At 41.1% G+C, this 22,934-nt stretch overlaps 1 protein-coding gene across 1 annotated transcript; it reads right to left on the reverse strand.

Moving 5' to 3' along the window:
- Window position 1: 1 nt before the first annotated feature.
- Window positions 2-19,650, reverse strand: MCOLN1 (mucolipin TRP cation channel 1). Its single transcript, XM_087708296.1, has 14 exons — window positions 19,647-19,650; window positions 14,702-14,919; window positions 13,909-14,076; window positions 13,659-13,815; window positions 12,526-12,640; window positions 11,769-11,865; window positions 11,539-11,638; window positions 6,595-6,701; window positions 3,820-3,969; window positions 3,594-3,695; window positions 3,212-3,334; window positions 2,595-2,801; window positions 1,635-1,765; window positions 2-1,396 (listed from the first exon to the last, which is right to left on the reverse strand). The coding sequence occupies exons 1-14, from the start codon at window positions 19,648-19,650 to the stop codon at window positions 1,360-1,362; spliced, it is 1,716 nt and encodes a 571-aa protein (XP_087564422.1). The 3' UTR covers window positions 2-1,359.
- Between the last annotated feature and the right edge of the window lie 3,284 nt (window positions 19,651-22,934).

A 22,934-nucleotide genomic window follows, 5' to 3' on the forward strand; every position in this document is an offset into this window, starting at 1 on the left:
ATGTTTTTCTCATAATTATTTATTAGAATAATACTGTTAGCTATAAATAACTGATGCTTATAATCCAGAACTGTACTTCATAAATTATACTAACAGGAAAAATTCAGATTAATATTGTATTCTTTGTTACAGTTGTATTACATTACTGCTTTAAAACAACTGCCCTTATTTAACATTATTTGGGTCGCTTGATCTTTTAAAACTAACTTGTTATTTAACAGACAAGAACATACAGAGGTGGGGGGATGGAATTAATCCCTCCCTGTAATAAAAGTCCAACAGGGCAATTTCTAAATTTCTGCTTCTGAAGATAAAAATTCCCCAATGCTTTTAATCTTTTGGATCAGGAGCTATTTTGTAAAGTTGAAGATAAAATGATAAAATCTGTAAGATTATCTGCTCAAAGCAACTTTATCAGGTGAGACCGGCCTTGACTGTCACCGGAGGAGGGATCAGAACTAGACCAGAGAGAATTCCGGGCAATGATGGGCCACTGGGGCACTTTGGCATTACAGCGAGGAGAGTTTTCAGTTCAAATTCTGATCTCCATAACGAGCAAGGTCAGAAGAATGTCAGTCAGTAAACAAGCAATGGTCACTACAGATGACACACACCTGGAAATACTACAGAGACCAGCAGAACACCGGTAAGATGGAAATTCATGTATCACTTTTAAACAGGAAAAGTCTTGCTCTGTGTTTTTAAGCAGCTGTACTTGCCCCTCCCAGGCCCACTCATTAATTTCAGTTCATTCTAGAGCATTCTGAACCTGCCAGGTACCAATCCGATGAGAATATTTCATGTTAGAGAGATGCTCACTCCTTTGGATGTTGCTTGAAGAATAATGCCACTGGGTCAGTTCTTTCTGAGGCAAACGGATCCACCAAAATACCCAGTGGAAGCCTGGGTGACTTAAGGATCTCAGAAGTAATACAAAGGTTTTGCCTTGATTATTCCTGCCATGTCCTTTTTACTATTCCTTTTTCTTCTTCTAAAATAAAGTTTTTTTTTAAAAAAGTTGTTTGTTTCTCGTGGTAATACTTTGAAAACCTTCTCGTTTCACCCAACCTGAGAAAGGTGGGATCTACTGTAGTGATTTCAATAAAGTCTAATGCAGCCATGCGATGGTTATTTTAAAAAGTATCCTTCCTCCTTCTCCCCTGGAATCTTCTTAATCAGAGGACTATTGCAACAGCTCTGTAGGGAACAGACACAGGGCTCACACTGCAACCTCTCGTATCGCAAACCCTGCTGTTAAAGACCACTGTTCGCTTATTTGTAGTCCTCTTCCAGACACTTTGTCTCCCAGACAGTCCATCAGGAAGCAGCAAAACAGTCCCCTTCGTTACCATGAAGCTCTCAGTTCACCACCAACACATTCTCCTGCATCGGGCTTCTGTGAGTGAAACAAGACGGCTATTAAACTCTGTTCTCCTCCCAGTGAAGAACGCAACATGCGTCCAGCTCCCCAGCACTGCTTGCACTCCAGGGTCCTAAGGTGAACCACTGCATGGCTGGAAGAGTCACTCAGTGCTGGATTTGTTGGAATAAGTACAGTGCTGTGCAATCCCAATTACCCAGTCCTAAACTGATAGTAACGAAGGCAGGCACCGTACCCATCTTACAGACCCTACCGTTCACAGCAGCAGAAAATAGAACACGAAGAGCTTTTTTCCTTGCGGAACATGCCAGATTCAGGGCTGTCTTTGCATTCGGCTATGTAGGCCTGGAGCTGAGTGACAGATGCTTCCCCCTCACACTGATGCTGAAAAGAGAAACAAGCTATTGTCACTGTGCTGGCCAAGCTGTGGCCTTGAGAGTTAGTGCAGATAAGAAACAAAACAATGGATACTAGGTCTCTCTTTATTGTAAGGTCTGAAAGTATATCATCTTCCCCTCCCTTTTAATGTTCAAGAAACATGGGGAGATCCCTTCTGAGATATTTGCCGCGCCCTCATTCATTCTGCCAGGCTCAAAAGCATCTTATCTGACGGTTGCCTAGTCAGCAGCTCTTCCGCCTGCCTCTCAAAAGCACCCCCACATCCCATAATAAGCTGTTAGTGTTCATATGCATCACCTTGATTACAGTCTCTGCAGTTAGGGCATTTCTGGAACTATAGGTATTCATACCACCCCTCTGGCTAAGGTAGGAAAGTTAGAAAAAGAATAAAAAGAATATCTGCTAGGGCTTATCGCATATTTGTGATAAGGAAGCCTACAAGATGCCATTGCAGGATTCAGGGCAAAGCTGCTTAATTCCATCATGTATACTAGCAAGGTGCGCAATAGCTGGGAAGCCGACAGCCCAGGTTTGAGACCCAAGTGTCGCACATGAGGTGAGCTCCCGTTACTTGCCACAGCTCCTGCCCACCTAGCAATTTAAAAGCATGAAAATATGAGCAGGTGCCACTTTGGCAGGAAGGTATTCTATGCACCCTGGCGTGTAGTCATGCTGGCCACTTGACCAGGGAAACTAGAACACTGGCTCCCTTGGCTAGGAAACGGAGATGAGCTTTGCTCCCTAGAGCTGGGCGTGACTGGAGAGGGAAAACCTTTTCCTTTCCATAGGACCGGCAACCTCTAAGGAGACTAACCTTGATCGTCTCATAGGATCCGGTGATGAGAGCAATGAAGAGGCTGAGCACCATGTAGATGAAGAGGCTGATGAAGGTGTACAGGTACAACTGACTGAAAAGCCACACCAGGTAGCTGCTCTGCTGCATGCTGGCAAAGGTCACAAACATGTCATCCCCATTGATGAGAGAGAAGAGACACTCAGACACCATTGAGAGGGAGCGGAACTGAAACCAAAAGAATAGGCAAAGATCGATAAAAGACGCCCCAAATCTGGACACCACAATCCAGCAAAAGCAAAACAAGTGTGTAAAAGGGGTTCCTGCAGTTGTGATATATGTCACAGGCAGAATAACATCTGCCAGCAAAGACTTCCTCCTCTCTCTACTCCTGTGAAGCTCCCACAACTGCTCTGGGAAAGGCATTGGGACGGAAGGGGGAGGAATACATTAGAGATCCATCCACAGCTCAGAGGCTTCAGAAACCTTGATCCCTCCGCAGCTTCTGTCTTCCAAATAAAAGCAGTTGCATCCTCTTCTAAGGAACATGCATGTCATTACGTGATTTGCACCACAACAGCAGTTTAACCGATGGTTCTCTTCTGCCTCTGGTGTCCACGCTTGGGCTTTCCTCCTACCTTGACATGATAGGGGCCCAGGACGATCCATCCACAGAAGCAGTAGCCCAGGTAGATCACTGCCACACAGCAACAGAAGCGGATGACGTTGGGAAGAGCCACCCGCATAGTAACAATGAGGATCTAGAAGACAGGAAGAAAAGGCAGTCTGAGATCTGGAACTTTTCATCAAGCCAGATGTGACCCAAACTGAGGCCCTGACAGCCCTGGAAACGTGGCTGAGGTAGGGTTTGATCCTAGGAGCAGTTTTAATACTTTGAGGAGCCCAACGTTGATTTAAAAAAACATAAGGATTTCCTTATGTTCTTTGCTGGCTCTTTCTTTTACCACCACTAACCTGGGGGATGCACTGGAAAAAGAAAGAAAAATGTCTTCCACTTACATTGTATTTTTGAAAGAAACTCAAGTAGCGCATGACTCCAACCCAGACCAAGAGGGTGGAGGTGCCCAGAAGGATGCCACAGACATCATAGTCAGCAAAGTTCTGCAAGCAAAGGGCACCGTATGCAGAGATGCTGCAGGAGGAGGGATCGGAGCAGGCTGTTCGCAGCTCTGCTTAGCATCCAAACCCGGGATGTTCCAAGCACTGAAGCCCAGGACCTGCTTACCTTGGACTCTATCCCAATTTTCATTATTGTGCCAGACACTGTAAGGATGTCGCTCACCACTAGCAAAAGGTACCAGCCATTAAGAAATTCCATGCGGTCAGAGAGGCAGATATTTTGGCTGTAGCGTTGCTGAAAGAACTGGCTGAACTCCTGTATGGGGAAAAGGACCATTATGAACAGGTAGCCTATCCTCAAAACACAAACTCTGTCAGCCTATGACCCGGCCTTTCTGCACGGTTCTATCTCCTTCCCCTGTGTCGAGGCAAGAGGGCAAGGGGAATAGAATTCAGTTTGGAAGAAGATTAGCTTAGTTTCAAAGACTTGGGACTTGCCAAATTATTCATCTCCCCTAAGTCAGGGCCAGAAGGAGGACTGATTCATTATTTGAACCATTTCCCTTCAAACATCACCATGTTTCTAATGCTAATCACTCAGTATCACCTAGCAAAAAAATGCTCAACCAAAGGCAGTCCTGGAAAAAGTTAAGATGACAGTAAAAACTCAATGTTGAAGAAAGGAGTGTACAAAAGATCTTTCAGTTTCACTGAAGGTATTCCAGCACTGATTTGCACATACGAAATGTCTGAGCCTGAAATAGATCAAATTAAAAACACCCCATTTTTTGGACTATAGCACACTGGAGTATAAGACGCACCGAGATTTCGAAGAGGAAAACAAGGAAAAAAAAATAGTTTTTCGCCTCCGTGCATCCTGTGTTTGTCTTCCCCGGCCCCCAGGAGCACTCGGCAGGCCTCTAAAACTGTATGCGCTTCCCATTTTTGCAAAAAACAGGCCCGTTTTTGGCTTCCCAAATCCCCCACGCACCCCATTTTTGCCCTCTCCACTCCAAGGAGCACTCTGCAGGCCTCCCAACCCTTCACACATCCTGTTTTTGCCAAAAACAGGCCCGTTGTTGGCGAAATCGGGACATGCGGGAAGTGGGGTGGGGTGGTTGGGAGGCAAAAAACAGGGCTGTATTTGGTCTATAAGACGCACAGACTTTTCCATCCACTTTTTTTTGGGGGGGGGGGGGAGAAAGTGCATCTTATAGTCCAAAAAATACGGCACTTTGCACATTTCTATGCATTATAAAAGCAGCTAACTTAATTCTTCTATTACTGGTATGTTCTATTTCTATTTGAACATTTGTAAACTCTGGGCATTACATGTCAACTGCTTTAGCAAGAAAACCTGCATTAATTTTGCACCTGTTCCACGTAACATTTTTTATATAGGTAGTCTTCAATTTATGACTGTAATGGAGGCTGCCCATCACAGTTGAGACTGTTGTAAATGTGGTTACCCATAGGATTGACTCAATTTTACAATATTTTGTGGCAGTTGTTAAGTGATCATTACACAAATCAATTGTTTGCTGAAAACTGGAAGTAAAGGCTGTTTTTTGCCGTACATGCTAATTTTTGTCATAAAGTCATTGGGCCATGGGATGCTGCAAACACCCATAAACGAGGGCTGGTTGGGAGGGCCCAACATGCAGTCATGAGACTATGGGGATAGTTATCAGAACTCTGAATCCAGGTAGCAGTAAGTGACCAGTCATAAATCGAGGACCACCTATAACATTCTTGACTAATACAGGCAAATCTTTTAATTTTTTATCTTTTAAAATATTTTTCCTCTTTTGCAAATAACTTCTCCTTCCTAAATCGAGCGTTGGTCCTACCTGGACGCTGTTTCTCTTCCAACGGGGAGAGAGAAGCCAGAGGTGGGTGGTTGCTTCTTCCTTCCTTCCGGTCGGAGACTGAGCCTGCCATCTTCCTTGGCAGGGTGGACTCTGCCTCCTGGAGGCCTGAATGGTCCTGGTGACTCTAGTAGAGAGAGCTTACCCTGGATCCTGGCCCTCCTTTCAAATGCTACACAGCCACCTAGAGCCACTGAGGCTCCAGACGGACCAGGGCCCCCTAACTGAGAGATATCCGCCCCCGAAGTATTCTCCACGGGCAGACTACTGATGGACCCACCAGATCCGCAAACGATGCCCTCCTGAGCCAAGAAAGGGCCACTAATAGCACCGCCGCCTGTTCCTGTACCATCTTCCTGACTACGGCTGGTAAGAGCGGCAGAGGAGGAAGGGCATATGCACCCATGGAACTATGGAGATGCACGAAACCATCCCTAGAAGCTGGCCAGTAAGCGGCCCTGGAGAATCCGATCGCAGCACAGCTGCTAGCCTATTGGCCGCTAGGCGCACAATTCAAACTTCTCCCGTCCCCGATCTCTGAAGCTCTGGAGTGAAGATCTCTCTGAAAAGGTTGCCTTCCCCGATCAAAGACCGAGCAGACGTGGGAAGGAGTCTCCAGGCAAAGGAGTCACGGCCAAGGAAGATGCAGAGTCTCCGACCGGAAGGAAGGAGCAACCACTCTCTCCTGGCTTCTCTCTCCCCAGTTTGAGGGAGAAAAACTACGTTGACTTGTGGCTCGGTCTCCTCACTTTGTAAATGTTAACGTAATCCTCAAATTCTGTTTCTGCATTTCAAAAATTAAAGGCAGGAGCAAAGGAAGAAGAGGAAATGCCGAAGTAAATCAGATCAGAAAGAACCACAACCAGGGTACTGGACTCCAGTTATACATAGGAAACAATTCTAGGTATGCAAGCAATATACTTTAAGAAATGTGCCAGCTTCACCTCCCACCTTCATGGAAATTTTGAATTTTTGCAGCTGTTCAGCACAAAAAAGGCCCCTTTCCCCTCCTGCTTAGAAAAATACGGAGAAATCTGTAAGGAAAAGGATGCCCCCTTTTTAGCAATGCTCACATGCTGCAGTCGAAGCCCCCTGATAATTGAGCGGGAACACAATATGAAAGATAGGACACAGATAAGGATCACCACCACATCAAAGAACATCCGGAAACGGTTGTCTCCTGCAAAAAAGAAAACAAGGCAAAGTTAGGTATATGCAATGAAGCAGGACGCTACAGAGCACAGAACAGAGAACATTCCTTCTTACAGGAATGTCATCCAAATAGGCTTGACGGAAGTGGGCAGGAAAGAGCAAAGATGTAGCATCAGTAATACCAAAATGGCAGGTGGAATAAACCACACGAGATTTTAAGGGTTTTTTAAAATTTTAAACCAAGGGATGCAGTTGCTTAACCAAAAGAGAGCATGGATAATAGTGGAAATGTACATGGACAACAGTCTTACCTGAAAGGTTAGACTAGCAAAATTGACTAAAGACATTAAGAAATATATTGTTTTGTTCTCCAAAAATGGAAACTACTGGGTTCAGCCATAAAAAGGTCTGACTTAGTATGATGCCCACTGGCAGAGGGATGTGTTCTTCCAAGTCATGAAGCAATAAGACTTTATTGCAAAAAACCCTCTACCTCCACTCAGGAAATCTCCCCAATTATAGCACAGACTCAGATTTCCATTTCAATCAGGCTTTCGTCCAGGACATGGAACTGAAACAGCTGTGGAGGGCTTAGTGTGTGTGACTTTACACCATGAATTAAATGTAGAGAGGAGAGCCCTGCTAGTTCCCTTTTGGACTTTTTAGCAGCTTTCAAGTTTTATCAATCATAGTACTCTTCTGGATTGCCAGAAGGACCTAACCCAAAAGGGAACTGCTTGATTGTGGTTCTGCATCTTTTACTAAGCCATGTCCAAAAGATAATGCTGGAAGACTTAATCATTGTCTATCCCAGAGGATTCCATTTTATCCCCATTTCACTCTACTCAAAATCTGCATGAAGCTGCTTGGCCGGGCCATCCAGGATGACATTAGTATGCTGATCAGTAAACAGGATCAGAGACTGAGGGGTCAACCTTTTTGTTGACTGATTTTCCCCCTGAAAGCATTTGTTCAGTTTGCAAGTATTTCTTGATCTCAGCAATCATTAAGAGCCAGCAAGGAGCAGAGGGAGCTAAAAAGTGACTAGATCAACTAAACCAGTGTATTGTGGTGACCCACAACCATAAAATTATTTTATGTTTTCCATATTTTTTTGAAAGTATGTGTTTTTCAATGGTCTTAGGTGACCCCTGTGAAAGGGTTGTTCGACCCCCAAAGGGGTCCCGAGCCACGGGTTGAGAACCACTGAATTAAACCTATAAGCCAATGGCATGGAGGAAGAAATAAAAGTCATCTCCATTAATACGGTAATGCCTCCAAAACACCCAATAATGCAACATGACAGGATGCTTTCAATCATCCCTTTACAAAAAGTGGTAGAGGGGAAGGAAGATGTGCTTTTCCCACACAATGCAGTCATGAATGAAGTCATGGTTGAAAGTAAAATACCAAATTCATGGTTAGAAGCACATATCACATTGCTACCTAAAGAAGAGGCAGACCTTACGCAAATTAAGAACTACAGGCCAATCTCCTTGCTAAACTCAGACTATAAGTTATTTGCATCTATACTGGCAGAGAGTCTTAAAAAATATCTAAATGGGTTTATCCCATTTAGAGCCAAGGTGGCGCAGTGGTTAAATGCAGCACTGCAGGCTACTGCTAGATCAGCAGGTCAGCGGTTCAAATCTCACCGGCTCAGGGTTGACTCAGCCTTCCATCCTTCCGAGGTGGGTAAAATGAGGACCCGGATTGTTGTTGGGGGCAATATGCTGACTCTCTGTAAACCGCTTAGAGAGGCCTGAAAGGCCTATGAAGCGGTATATAAGTCTACTGCTATTGCTATTGCTATTGCTATCCACCCAGATCAAAATGTTTTTTTTTTTTACCAAAGAGACAAATTAAGGATAACATAAGAATAGTTTTGGACACCTTGGAATACTATGAGGCTCATTCTGAAAAGCAAATGGCTTTGATGTTTCTTGATGCGCAGAAGGCTTTAGATAATGTGAACTGGCGATTCATGATACAACAAATGGAACAAATGAACTTTGGTAAGAATTTTATTCAAGCTATACAAACGGTATATCACAAGCAAACAGCTAAGATAATGATAAATGGAGAATTGACAGACCCTATTGAAATAAAGAGAGGTACGAGACAAGGCTGCCCGTTTTTTGTCTTAACGCTAGAAGCCTTAAATAGAAGGATCAGAGAAGAGGAAGAAATAAAGGGAATAACTATTAAAAAAGAAGAATATAAGTTGCAAGTGTTTGCAGATGATTTAGTTTTTATTCTCAGGGAGCCACTTGAATCTGCACCTAAATTGATAGAAAAAAATGAGGAGTATGGAAAAGTAGCAGGCTTGAAAATAAATAAAGATAAAACAAAGACAAAAAACATACCATCAAAACAAAAAGAAGAATTGGCGGAAATCTTGGAGATGCAAGTTATGAACAAGGTGAAATATTTGGGGATTTCTTTAACACCTAGATGTAGTACTCTAAAAGAGGATAGCTATTTTAGATTGAAGCAACAAATTGCAACGGACTTGATGAAATGGGGAAATCTACAATTATCAATGTTTGGGAGAATCTCAACAATTAAAATGAACATTTACCTAGAATCTTATACTTGTTCCAGACAATCCCAATTAGGTTGGGGAAAGACTATTTTGAAGATCTAAATATAATGGTGCTGAAATTTATATGGCAGGGGGGAAAAGCAAGAATAAAACTTAAAGTGTTGCAAGACGCTAAAACAAGAGGAGGGCTAGGCTTACCCAACTGGGAGCTATATTACCAGGCAACAAGTCTGATGTGGATTAAGGAATGGATAATGTTAAGAAATGTTAGGCTTTTGAACTTAGAAAGTCACGACTTGCTGCTGGGATGGCATGCATTCTTATGGTATAAGGGAACCAAAGCACATGGTTGCTTTAGAAGACATTATATAAGAGAGGCTTTGTTATTAAACTGAGAGGAGGTTAAGAAATTACATTATTTAAAAATTCCAGTCTGGATATCAACCATTGAAGCCTTTTCATACTCAATAATATACAGTTAGATATGCTGAACTATTAAATACAAAGGGTGAACTTAAATCCATTCAAGACTTGAAACAGAAAGGAATTGAAATTAATTGGTATTCATATGTGCAAATACATTCTAGATACAACGAAGATCGAAAAATGGAGGGCTTTTATGATAAAATGACTGAACTAGATCAAATTTTAACAGGTACTGATGAAAAAGTAATTAAAAAACTTTATGGCTACCTATTAGAGGTGAAGCTACAGGAAGAACAAGTTAAAGAAACTATGTTAGCTTGGGGGGGGAATTTTGGGCATGGGATTGACCTACAGAAATGCCAAAAACCGTGGTCTCAAAACTATAAAATGACAATGTCAATTGCATATAAAGAGAATTTGTGTAAGATGTTTTACAGGTGGCACTTATCCCCAACGAGAACAGCAAGAATGTCTAAGAACAAATCTGAAAAATGCTGGAAATGTCATCAGACGCCGGGCTCATACTACCACATGTGGTGGACTTGTACTGAAGCTAAAAGATATTGGACTAAAATCCACATGTGGTTGGAGAAAATGATACATAAACACATAGACTTAAAACCAGAACTTTTCTTATTGGGAAGCATACCAGAAACATACAATAAAGACTTGAAATATTTGATTGCAAATGTCTTAACAGCTACTAAATTGTATTTGCAAAAAAATGGAAAAATGAGAAAGTACAAACACAGGAGGAATCTATTTGGAAAATAATGGAATGTGCTGAAATGAGTAAACTTACATTTGAAATTAGAGAACAGGAGGATGAGCAATTTTATAAGGTATGGGATTTGTTTTACCAATGGTTAGACAAAAAAACTTGGAAATGGAATTGTTTATGTACTACCAGAAAGTTATAGTCATTGTTATGAAAGTTTTTTGCTATGAAATAGAGTGCTTGATCGTATGATATATAAAGGACAATAATGTATTTAATGTATAAGAATGGGATGATTTGAACGCTATGTATAATTGTAAGTAGTGATCATGTTATACTGGAAAGATTTTTATATGTTAAATGGACTAATGATGATGTAATGAATAATTGATACATATATGAATTGAAATATTCAATAACTACTTGGATTAACAATGGAAAACTATTTCTGGAGTTGAATATGCCACATTATAAGTATTGTATTCTCTATGGATGATTAATATTAATGCTAACCTGAACACATAATGTCAATGATAGTGATGTATTTAGTTATGTTTGATGGATACCAGTGATCTTATTTCTAATTGTAAAAACTGATGCACAAAAGTTTGTAACCAAACGACACGCTTGATGAAATTGAGGAAAGTTTTTTGTATGTGTTGTTTTGTTTTTGTTTGTTTTAAAAATAAAGAAAAATTATTTAAAAAAATTAGAAATAATAACTAATGGCAAATGCATGATGAATATTTAGAAATAATTAACACATATTGTCTCTGCACACTAGGATCAGACCATGAAGCGGAGCACTAACGAAAGTATTTATTCGTGCATTGCATATGAAATTGATGGAATTATCACCTTATTCAGAGCAACTGCTGCAAACAATACGTCGAGTAATAAATGCTGTAATACGAGCCACAATTCAATGAATGAGTGACAGTCCAAACCATCGGCTTCAATGGGGGAATTTAGCGTACTGAGCAAGCAACCAGAAATATCTTTAATAATTTCCTTTTAGAAAGCGAAGCATCCACAAGTATGTCCAGAAATGAAGCACTTCTAACTTATATATAGTTTTATATTTATTACCCAAGTATGCAGTTGAGTGCAATGTCCCTTAGGAAACAAGCTTATATTTTGTGCCGAGTTCCTCCTCCCCCTGTAACCCCCTGTTACCTTTGCCAGAGACACTTGGGTTTTTGCATTCCTGAATGTCGACTTTGTTATCCAAACGGATCTTCACTCTGCCGCTGTGTGCTTTATTGTCAAACGTAATCTAGGGACAAAAGGAAGAGAAGAAAAGAATGAAAGCAGCATCTTCAGCTCTACTGCCATACCTAGAATGTGAACGGGGGAATCCGTGAACATGAGTTGAGCAGCAGAGATGGGGGCACTTGGCTACTCACTGTTATAGAAAAAGTGTAGCAGTCTGGAATTTCATTGTTGATTATTGTTTGGATGTTGATGGCTTTTAGCTTGAAGTCAATTGTGACATTAATGAGCCTGCCAGAAACAAGATGTGGAGAGTTATCTGCATCATAATCTTCCACAACATCTCCCAAGTACACAAATATAACAGAATGAGAAAAACGACTAGATCTCAACAATTGAAACTGTACAAAATATGAGACAATAATTGCATTCTTCAAATATGACAGACAGACAGACAGACATAGACAGAGAGTTATCTACAGTCATGTGAAAAAGAAAGTGCCCCTTCTTTGAGTTCTATGTTTTTATGTATCAGGACATAATCTGATATTCTTTGTTTTGGTTTTCTTATTGTAAAGTAAATGATGTTATGGTGTAATACGTCATGTGTTATTGTTCATCTGAGGTTGTATTTACTTTTCAAGAACCGCTGAGGACCTGATGATTTTTACTACGTCCCGGTACATAAAACTATTGAACTCAAAGAGGGTGTACTTTCTTTTTCACGTGACTGTAGATATGAAGTTATAGAAATCAAATTATTTTGGTTCAAAGCAGTAATGAATATAAAAAGGAATACCTGCACCATATGCACAGAAAGATTTAGCTGGAATCTTCAGGTTTGCAAAGATTAGTGCAATATCCCTCCAAAGCAACAGTTAGAGCGTAAAATTAAGGGGTTTGTCAACCCTAAAGAGCTGTTACAAATACCAATAAAATATAACCATTTACTTGTAAAACTTAAGAGTAAAGTTTTTGTAGCTGCGGTCCAATGCTAGATCTGGATGTTTCCCTCTGAGATCAGATGGAGGAGGGATCTTCTCTGGGGGATCCACACCAAGGCATTCTGTATAAAAAGGAGACATTGTCTCATGCTTTAGATCCTTCCACATTTGGATGAGAATGGGAGGAGCTAGTAGTATCAGTTCTATTTCTGCATATCAAATTGGAGTTGTGCCACCAAACCAGTGGTGGGATACAACCAGTACACCCCAGTACGGGCATACTGGTGCCTGCTGGGAGCACCAAGTACCATTCCGGTACCGTGCTCCCGAGGGCCCACCCGCCCGCCCTCCTTACCTGTATTTGAGCCGATCGGGGCTTACACACATGTGCATGGAGTGTCTGGTGCCTGTGCGACGCTCCGCCAAGCAGCTAGAACGTCGCACGAAGTATGCATGCGCGCACTGTGCATGCATGCTGCACGCGTGCATGTGGTAGACGCCCGGCCCCATTGCACCAAACTACTTGTTGTAATGGGATCCGGAACCCACCACTGCACCAAACTTTATTCTTCATTTTATAATAGAAGACACACTACATAGAAAACATACCTATAAAAATGGCAAGAGAAAAGACAGCTTCCCTTATTTTCTACCACAAGTCAAAATGAGTAAAGAGGTTGGGAAACCTGAGACAAGGGTGGAACCCAGGAAAGTAAAGGCTGCTAGAGAAGCTTCCTGGTTTTACAGAGAAGTTGCATCGTATTACAGCATAATAAAATATTGTTTTAAGAAGGAAACAAGAAGGAAAACCATTTATTTTATATTATTCATCTAATTTGCACCTCATCTTTTTATTTAGATTAGCATTCAATTTAGCTAACAAAATTTAACACTGAAATCAATTGACAATAAAATTAAAAGGTGGGTAGGAGCCACATCTCTCTCCTAAGAGTGTGTATCCCAGAGTCTAGATGCAATTCAAGGAAAGACCCTCTCTTTGCTTATAAGATAGAAAATGTCTCATAGCAAGAACCTCTTCAGAATGACCCCACTTGAAGATCGCAAGGGAAACGGCCATTTCCATATCCAAGACTGAAGAGTGGATACGAGAGCTAAAGTTCAGGGAAGACATTTGCTTACCTGTGATGACCTTGGGATCAATGTTGAAAGTATCATTGGCTGGGTCAATTCTTCCCTTGCGGTAATATTGCTGGCAGAGCATGAGGGCTGATTGGTTAGCATTGTTTGGGTGAACATAGGCATAGCGTCCAATTGTCTCGCTTGGAATTGCCAAATACTGTAGGGGGAAATTACCATCACCAAAATGAGGCCGGTTAATTCCAGATCATCCATATTGCCCTGTCTCCCTTCTACTGCATTTGAACCTCACATTTTCCACCGCATGGAAGATATGGTCATAGACGTCTGCTTGTGTGTAAACCGCATGGATGTCATCTGATCCATCTGCATAGTTCTTCAGGAAGAGATGCTTAAATGTAATAGTGTTCTCCTCTTTGAATGTTACCACCATCTGATTGCTGAGCCCAAAGAGAATGAGCTGTAGAAGAGAAGGCAAATCAAAATGGAGAAAATCACAAAATCACAAAACCTTAAAGATAAAGTTCCCCTCGCATATATGTGCTAGTCGATCCCGACTCCAGGGGGCGTTTCAAAGCCGAAGAGCCAGCATTGTCCAAAGACGTCTCCATGGTCAAGTGGCCAGCATGACTAAATACCGAGGGAGGACAGAGCACTGTTACCTTCCCACCAAGGTGGTCCCTATTTTTCTACTTCCATTTGTACATGCTTTCGAACTGCTAGGTTGGCAGAAGCTGGCACAAGTAACGGGAGCTCACTCCATTACATGGCACTAGGGATTTGAACCGCTTAACTGCCAACCTTTCCGATTAACAAGCTCAGCATCTCAGCCACGGAGCCGTTCCTTAAAAACCTTAAAAATTGCCAAAAATGTGATCCATCTGGAAAGTAAGTTCACAGCATCATCAGCCATGTCCTCTGCACCCTTAGGAGGCCAAAGGAAGCCCAGTCCGTGGCTGCAGGAGAGATGCCTGGTCCTCTCACGGAAAAGTAAAAACGGCTCAGGATAAAATGTGATAAGATTGATTTTTTAAAAAAAAAAAGCCATTTGGGACTTTGCTCCAAGTTTTCGTTTTCTTACCCACCTGAATGGTGACTATGAGGATCTTGATGACTTGAAGCACCAATTTAAATGGCTTCCGACCTTTGGCACGAAACTTGTCACAGGGGCTCATGAAGTAATATTTGAGACACCTCCGGAATTCTTCCTCCTCTGGGTGAAAGGCAGCAGATCCTAAGGCTGGCCTCAAATTCCTATCATGAGATCCGTAACTATTCACTGGGGTCAGCAGCTTTTCCGTCTCTGCAAAAAAGAGAACACAGCCTGATAGAACCACAGGGCTGGAATCACGGGCCTTCTAGTCCGGCTCTAATCAAATGGTCATCCAGTGATAAGCAGCCATAACTCTGGGAGGCAAGCTATTCCATTGACTGATTATTCTCTGTGTCAGAAAATTTATCCTTATTTCTAAGTTGGGTTTTTAACAAACTTCTGCCCAATATTTCTGGCCCTGCCCTCAGGTGCTTTGGAAAATAAGTCAATCCTGTCTTCCCTGTGACAGTCCTCAACTACTGGAAGACAATTATCATGTCCCCCTTAAACCTTCTCTAAAGGTATAGGCTAAATATACCCAGCTCCCTTAACCATTCATCATATGATTTCGGCTCCAGATCCTTTATCATTTTTTTTTGAATTTTTTTTATTATTATTTTAATTAAACAAAAACACAAAAAAAGAATCATCTGTCGATTGGTTACAAATACATTTCGTGCGTTTCTTCCACAATCCTATACTTCATTCAAATTGAATTGTACATTTTAAATCAAAAAAGAAAATTTATGTATTTTACTATCACTGTACATGTACCTACTCACCCTTATGAAAGACATGCTAGCACACCTCATTAAAGGGAAAAAATTTCAAAGCTGGATTTAAGGGAGGCTTATTACCGCATCAGAATTAAAGCGGGGGACGAATGGAAAATGGCATTTAAGACCCCTCTTGGATGCTACCAATTCAAAGTGCTCCCATTTGGGCTACAAGGGCCCCCTGCAGCGTTTATGCAATTAATACATGAAGTGCTACATGAGCATTTGCATAAGAGGGTCTTGGTTTATTTAGATGACATTTTGTTATATACAAAGACCAAAGCAGAACATGTAAAACTAGTCCGGGCTGTTCTGAACAAACTCTGCTCTGCAAAACTTTACGCTAAACTCTCTAAATGTGAATTCCACCCCCCAAAAATCAATTATTTAGGGTTCCGCATTTCACACCAGGGCATAGAAATGTACTCTTTAAAAGTGCAGTCGGTACTTGATTTGGAACCACCCAGAACATGTAAACAGTTACAAGGCTTCCTGGGGTTCGCCTACTTTTACCGCCAGTTTATCTCCGCTTTCGCCCAGATTGCTCTCCCCATCACCAAGCTTTTAAAAACGAAGGGGGAGGGTAACCCAAAACCGAAGCAGCCTTTGAACTGGACAATGGAATGCCAAGCGGCATTTGAAAAACTTAACCGGCTGTTTTCAGCAGGGCCAATCCTAAAGCACCTGGACACAGAGAAACCGTTCGTCATACAAGGAGATGCCAGCGATGTGGCTATAGGGGCGGTGCTGCTTCAGAAAAATGAGAAAGACCAATTACAACCATGCACTTACACATCCAAAAATTGAATGAATCTGAGCAAAGGTGGGCCATTTGGGAGAAAGAGGCTTATGCAGTTCGATGGGCCCTTTTAACCTGGAGACATTTCCTAGAGGGAAGTAAGATCCCTTTTGAAGTCTGGACGGATCATAAAAATTTAGAAACCTTAAAGGCCCCAATGAAACTCTCCCCAAAACAAGTACGATGGGCTCAGTACTTTAAACGGTTTGAATTTACACTCAGATATCTCCTGGGGTGGGGGGGTGGGGTGTCTGGCAGACGCACTATCCAGAAAACTGCAATACAATAGCACAAAGCCAGACCTAATGAAACCCATAGTACAAAACAATCAGCTAGCTGCGAAAGTATTCACCACATCCCAGGCAAAACAAGAAACATTGATGGACAATGACACCACTCAAAGTTTTAAACAAGCTTTGACCACCAATGAATGTTTTTTGAGCCACAAATCCAGCTGCCTGGTGAAAGATAACTTAGCTTGGGTGGGAGGGAAGTTGTATGTTCCAGCAAGCCAAGACTGCACAATGGCAAGGCGCCATGACTCAAGATTAGCTGGACACTTTAGTTTTGTGAAAACTTTACATCTAATTAAAAGACAATTTTGGTGGCCATCACTATAAAAGGACATAGAGAGCTATGTAATTAGCTGCCCTATTTGTGCAGCAGCTAAAAGACATCAAGGGAAAATCCCAGGACTCTTACAGAAGGTAGCTGAACCTTCAGCACCCTGGAGAGAGAGAGATTTCTATGGACTTTATTGTAGAACTGCCAGAAAGTGTGGAGAATTCTGTCATTTCGGTCGTAACAGACCTGTTTTCAAAACAGGCACACTTTATACCTTGCCAAACAATCCCAACTGCCAAAAGTCTAGCCAGGTTATTCCTGATAAACATTTATCATCTTCATGGAGCCCTGCAGAGAACCATCTCTGTCAGAGGGGGTCCAATTCACCTCAAAATTTTGGAGGGCATTTTTAAATTTGGCACCGCCCAGCGGTTGAACTTGTCATACCACGCCCAGACTAACAGGAATTATTAAAGATCTAGCTCTGTATTAGAACAATATCTAAGATGTTTTATTAAGTTTCAAAAGAATAACTGGACTAGACTTTTACTTTTTGCAGAAATGGCATTCAATAACTCTGTACACTCAAGCACTGGTTTTACCCCTTTTAGGGTAGCAACAGGCCAGGATTTCAGCCCCATGCCTGAACTACCCACAGAGGAGCCCACTATCCCCTCACTTAAAGAATGGACAGACACTTTATGAAACACATGGCCAGTAGTTAGATTGGCTTTAGAGGAAACTAGAGCGGCTTTTAAAATTCAAGATGACAAGAAAAGAATGGAACCCAAACCTTTCCATGTTGGAGACAGAGTATACTTATCTACAAAATTCCTGAAGTCACTGCAACCATCAAAGAAATTAGGGCCAAATTTCATTGGACCTTTCCCTATCACTAGAGTCATCAATGCAGCAACAGTAGAACTACTCCACTACTCTACTCCTTCCAAAGACTCTCAGGCAAGTCCACCCAGTATTTCCCATTAGTTTATTCAAAGGAGAGGTAATCTCACCACTCAGACCACCTGCACCTACCCCACCTGTTCCCATCAGGATAGGAGGTGGACAACACTTTGAAATCAAGGAAATCCTTGACTCCAGGAAGGGAGGAAAATCCAAGCATCTACCCTCATCCCAAAATGAATGGGTAGTTAAACACCAGGTTAGGGCCCCTAACTTACTGGAAAAAAAATCACTCCCAATATCCTGACAAACCTTGTTAAAATACTATGATGGAATTTTTCCCCCTATCTTTTCACAGGTGGATCCCTCCTTTTTCTAAGGACGGCAGCATGCCAGGTCCCTAAAAGTGGTACTGCCATTCAATTGGGAGGAGGGGGGCCTTGGAGTCGATTTATTAGCAGTGCCTGGGACAACTGATATTTTACAACTGGTTTCCTGGCACCAAAGTGCCTTGAGATCTCCTCACCTTTTGGGGGAATGTTTATGATGGCCATGGGAATGTATGTTTATTTGGCTCTCAGGGCAGTTGATATAGGAAACATCTGTGTATTGGCTAAACTCTGCATTCTAACTAATGGGAGGGGTCTCTACTGCTTTAATTCTACTTGCATTGCCTAAGATGTTGCTTTGAAGTTAATGGTTTCCTTTCTACTTAATAAAAGGTTCCTTTTGAAATACTCAGTTTCAAGAGTCTTCACTTTCTTACGTTAGGAGAGGCAATCCTTACACTATCACTTCCTCTGATCTTAATGCTATCCCTCTGTTGATGCACCCCAAGCCTGAATGGCTTTTTTGGCAGCTGCAGCACATTGGTACTTCATACTTAAACAGTGATCCACTAGGACACCTAAATCCCTCTCACAGTTACTACTCTGGAGCCAGGTAGCCCTTATTCTGTACCTACAGCATGTATGGTTTTTCCTGCTTAAGTGCAGGACTTTATTTCTCTCCTCACTGAATTGTATTTTATTAGGTAATGTATTTTTTGGAGTATAAGAGGCACCTTTTTCCCTCAAAAGAGAGGCTGAAAATCTGGCTGCGTCTTATACACTGAATACAGCATTTTTTTTGCCTCACGAAGCCCCCCCCCCCTTCACCAAAATAGCCATGCATAGCCTTCGGGAGGCTTTCAGAGAGCTCCTGGGGGCTGGGGAGGGCAGAAATCAGTAAAAAATGGGCCATTTTTTGCTCAATTTTGCCTCCCCCACCAGCTCCCAGGAGCACTCTAAGCCTCCTCTAAAGGCTACGCATGCAATTTTTTTGACAAAACACGGGCCCATTTTCGTGAAAAACTGGCCATTTTGGGGAGGTTTGCAGAGTGCAAAAACTTTTTTTTTTAATTTGCCTCTTCAAAACCTTGGTGCGTCTTATACTCCCAAAAATACGGTAGATCCCAGTGTTCAAGTCTATGAAGATCCTTCTGGATTTTGAGCCTATATTCCAAAGAGCTGGCTGTTTCCCCCAGCTTGGTGTCATCGGCAAATTTGATGACTTTCCCTTCTAGCCCCTCATCTAAATTGTTTATGAAGATGTTGAAGACTACTGGGGGTAAAACAGAACCTTGGGGTACTTCACTGCGTATTTTCCTCCATGTAGATGTAATTCCATTGAGGATTACATATTGAGTGCCTCAGCCAGTTACGATTAAGAGGAATAAAATCACTTTCATAAAATCTAGAAATCTGAGATACTAACCAGATTAAAAGTGCTAAACATCAAAACTCACTACTATTATCTCTGCTATCCAAATAATTCCATAATAATCTGGATTAGCCTAATTATCCTAAGAAACACAAGAGTTTTGAAACATGCCTTGTAACTTCTTTCTTCCTTACCCATCATGACGTTGCTAACAAATCTTCTCACAAGACCAGGCTTCTTGTTTCCTGCGAGGTATGCAATTTGTCAGTAGTGACCTAAAAACAAACGTAACACAAGACCAATACTTATTTTGAGAGACCATGCCAAATTGTATATGTCATTGCCCAAACCATTAGCTCTAAAATGCTTAGGCAAAACAAATTTTCTCGCAGAACTATTCATTTTGATGCTGATATCACCTGTGGGAAGCCCAGTTCAGCAGCTGTCTAGCTCATGGTTCCTCAAACTATGGCCCGTGGGCCGGATATGGCCCACTGAAGCCATTAATCCGGCCAGCGCGTGTCTGCCCTGCCCACAAGGCCCCACCCACTCGCTGGCCTTCACCGTTCAGCTGAGCACAGGGCATAAGCTGGAAGGGGAAGGTAAAGTAGAGAGCTACTGGATGCAGGGGAAAGGGGGGGAGGGAGGCAGAAGGCTTCTGGGGGCCGGGAAGGCCAAAAAGGCCCAGCACTGCAGCCTGTGTGGCTTCCCTTTCACTGGGACCACCCCCGCCCACCCCACGTGGGAAAGCCACAGCTGGCAGCATTGCCAAACTCTGGAACAAGATGGGAATGAGAAGGAGGCAGGCAGATTTCTTTTGTTAATTTGCCCATTTCGGCACAGTCCATATCCTTTCTTATTATTTCATCTTCGCTTGGCATTAATGTATTTTTCCATTTCTGAGCGAAGGCAATCCTTGCCACCGTAATTATGTGTAAAATTAAATACTGGATTTCTTTTTTATATTTCACAGTCATTATTCCTAGTAGAAAAACTTCTGGTTTCCAATCTATTTTGACTCCTGTTATTGACTCTAGCCAATTTTAAAAACTTTTCCAATACTTTTTAGCCTCCTCACACGTCCACTATACGTGATAATATGTTCTGTGTGTTGATTCACATTTCCAACATTTTGGGGAGGTGTTTGCTGAGATTTTTGCTAACCTTAGTGGTGCCAGGTGTCATCTGTAAAACATTTTGTACTGGTTTTCCTTGTATGCAACCGATAATGTCATTTTTAAATTTCTCTCCCAAATTTTTTCCCATTTATCTAATTCAATATTGTAACCAAAATTCTGTGCCCATTTTACCATTTGTTCTTTCACAATTTCTTCGTCCATTTCATACTCCAGGAGAAATTTATATATTCTCCCTATCATCTTTTTTCAGAGGTTTGGATTATCTAATTCGTATGGTTCCATTTCGATGCCATATAATTTAGTATCATTATTGTGTTTAGTTTTGATTTGCAAGTAGGTTAGCCAGTCAACTTTCATGTTTTATTCTGCCAATTCTTCAATTGTTTTTAAATTTCCCTGGCCATTAATTAAGTCTCTGTATCTTAACACTTTATTCATATCTGTAAAATTTGGGTGTGTTTTCTTTCTGTCGGGGATAGCCAATTCAGGATTTTCACATAATGGGTTTTTTAAATATTTTGAGTCAGTTTTGCAATAACACATTTCTAATTAGATATTTTTGAAAGTATTTGTGCGTTTTATTTTTATCATCCCAAAAGAACGTATGCCAACCTGCTTGCAGATCATGGCCTTCTAAAGTCAAGATTCTTTTATTCTTTAACTCTATCTAGTTTCCTCATCATCTTCTAATTGGTATATCATCCTTTTTTCTCTTTCATTTTTCAATCTGTATGCCAGCCATCATCCAGATTTGTTGGCTTGTTCGAAGTAATTTTGTTTGGCCGCTTTAATTTTCTGTGCTAATTCTTTTTGAGTTATTAAGTTAATCTTATGTTTTACCAGCTCTCTTTTTTTTTAAATTTTATTCTTTGGGTCTTTCTGTAATTCGGCTTCGGCTTCCCTAAGTTCTTTTTGCATACGTTCTTGTTGCTCTTTTTGTTTTCTGATTTTTCTCGCAACGTAAGCGATTGTGAAGCCTCTTATGTATGCTTTCCTGGTGTCCTAGAGATTTTGAATTCAGGGGTCTTCTTTTTTATTTATTCTAAAAAATAGTTTTAATTCTTTCTCCAGCATTTGAGTGTATTCTATTTCGTCTACGATATTTGAGTTCATCATCCATCTTTTTCTTCTTTTTTAGCCTTTCCATCTTAATTTTATTGGGTTATGATCGGCCCACTCGTTTGTTTCAATTTCAATTTCCTCTAATTGATTACATAGTCCAGATGATATCCAGGCCATGTCAATTCTCAATAAGGACTGGTGGGGGTTCGAATAAAAGATATATTGCTTTCATGTTTTGTGCCTTTCTCTCCAAATATCATGTAGTTTATATTCCATTGCCATCTCAAAAAAGGATTTAGGTAATGATTTTTTTTAGCTTATTATTTCTTTTACTTTCATAGTCCATCTCTTTATCCATTATTGCATTATAATCCCCAATTAAGCAAATATTTTCATATTCTAATTCATTTATTTTGTGTAATTTCCTATAGAATTCCTCTTGTTTCTGATTTGGTGCATATATCACTATTAATATCGGTTTTTCTGTTGTCTCTAATTCAATAATTAGAATCCTGCCTTCTTTATCAGAGTCGACTTCTTTGGAGTTTATGTTTTCCTTTATATAGGTTGCTATCCCTCTTTTTTTTTATCTGCCAGTGCCATATATAATTTCCCTAATTTTTTGTTTTCCAGTAAATTAATGTTCCCTTTCAATGTGCACTTCCTGTATGCCGGTTATGCTGCCTTCAGTTTCCTAAGTTTGTTAAACATCTGCGCTCTTTTCTTTGGTGCGTTCAATCCATTCAAGTTTACTGAGATAATTGTTATTTCCTGGTCCATCTTTAGATGGGGTGTTTTTTATTACTTCTGGTTTGTATCTGAGTTTTCCCTCTCGCGCCTTCCCTTTCTGCTCTCTCTCTCTCTCTTGCTTCTGTCCTTCTTTCCTGTTTCTTTCTTTGCCTTCTGCTGTTTCTTCTTCTTGACTTCTACTTTCTAGGTCCTCTTTACTTCCTTGATCTTCTTCCCTTGTAAAGTATTTTTCGTAAAATTTTTGCGCTTCTTCTATATTCTCTATTTTATATCTTTTTCCTTGCCAAGAGACCAATATCCCTTCTGGTACCAACCATCTGTACATTCTTGTGTTTTTATTTAACTGATTAGTTGGTTAATTGGTACCAGCTACCCATTAGTTGCAGTCTTAATTGGTGCACTTCTCAGCCTGGTTTACTGTGTGGTCTTCTGAAACATTTGATCAGGAGTTATTTTGAAGGAAATCCTGTTTTATTCTTTTTTTAATGGCCTATTTTCAGAAGCCTGAAGCTGCTGTTGTACTGAAATTAG

Source organism: Thamnophis sirtalis, unplaced genomic scaffold (assembly GCF_051295495.1).
Source record: "Thamnophis sirtalis isolate CommonGarterSnake01/CBP01778 unplaced genomic scaffold, rThaSir2_p1.2 scaffold_3, whole genome shotgun sequence".
Lineage (NCBI taxonomy): Eukaryota > Metazoa > Chordata > Lepidosauria > Squamata > Natricidae > Thamnophis > Thamnophis sirtalis.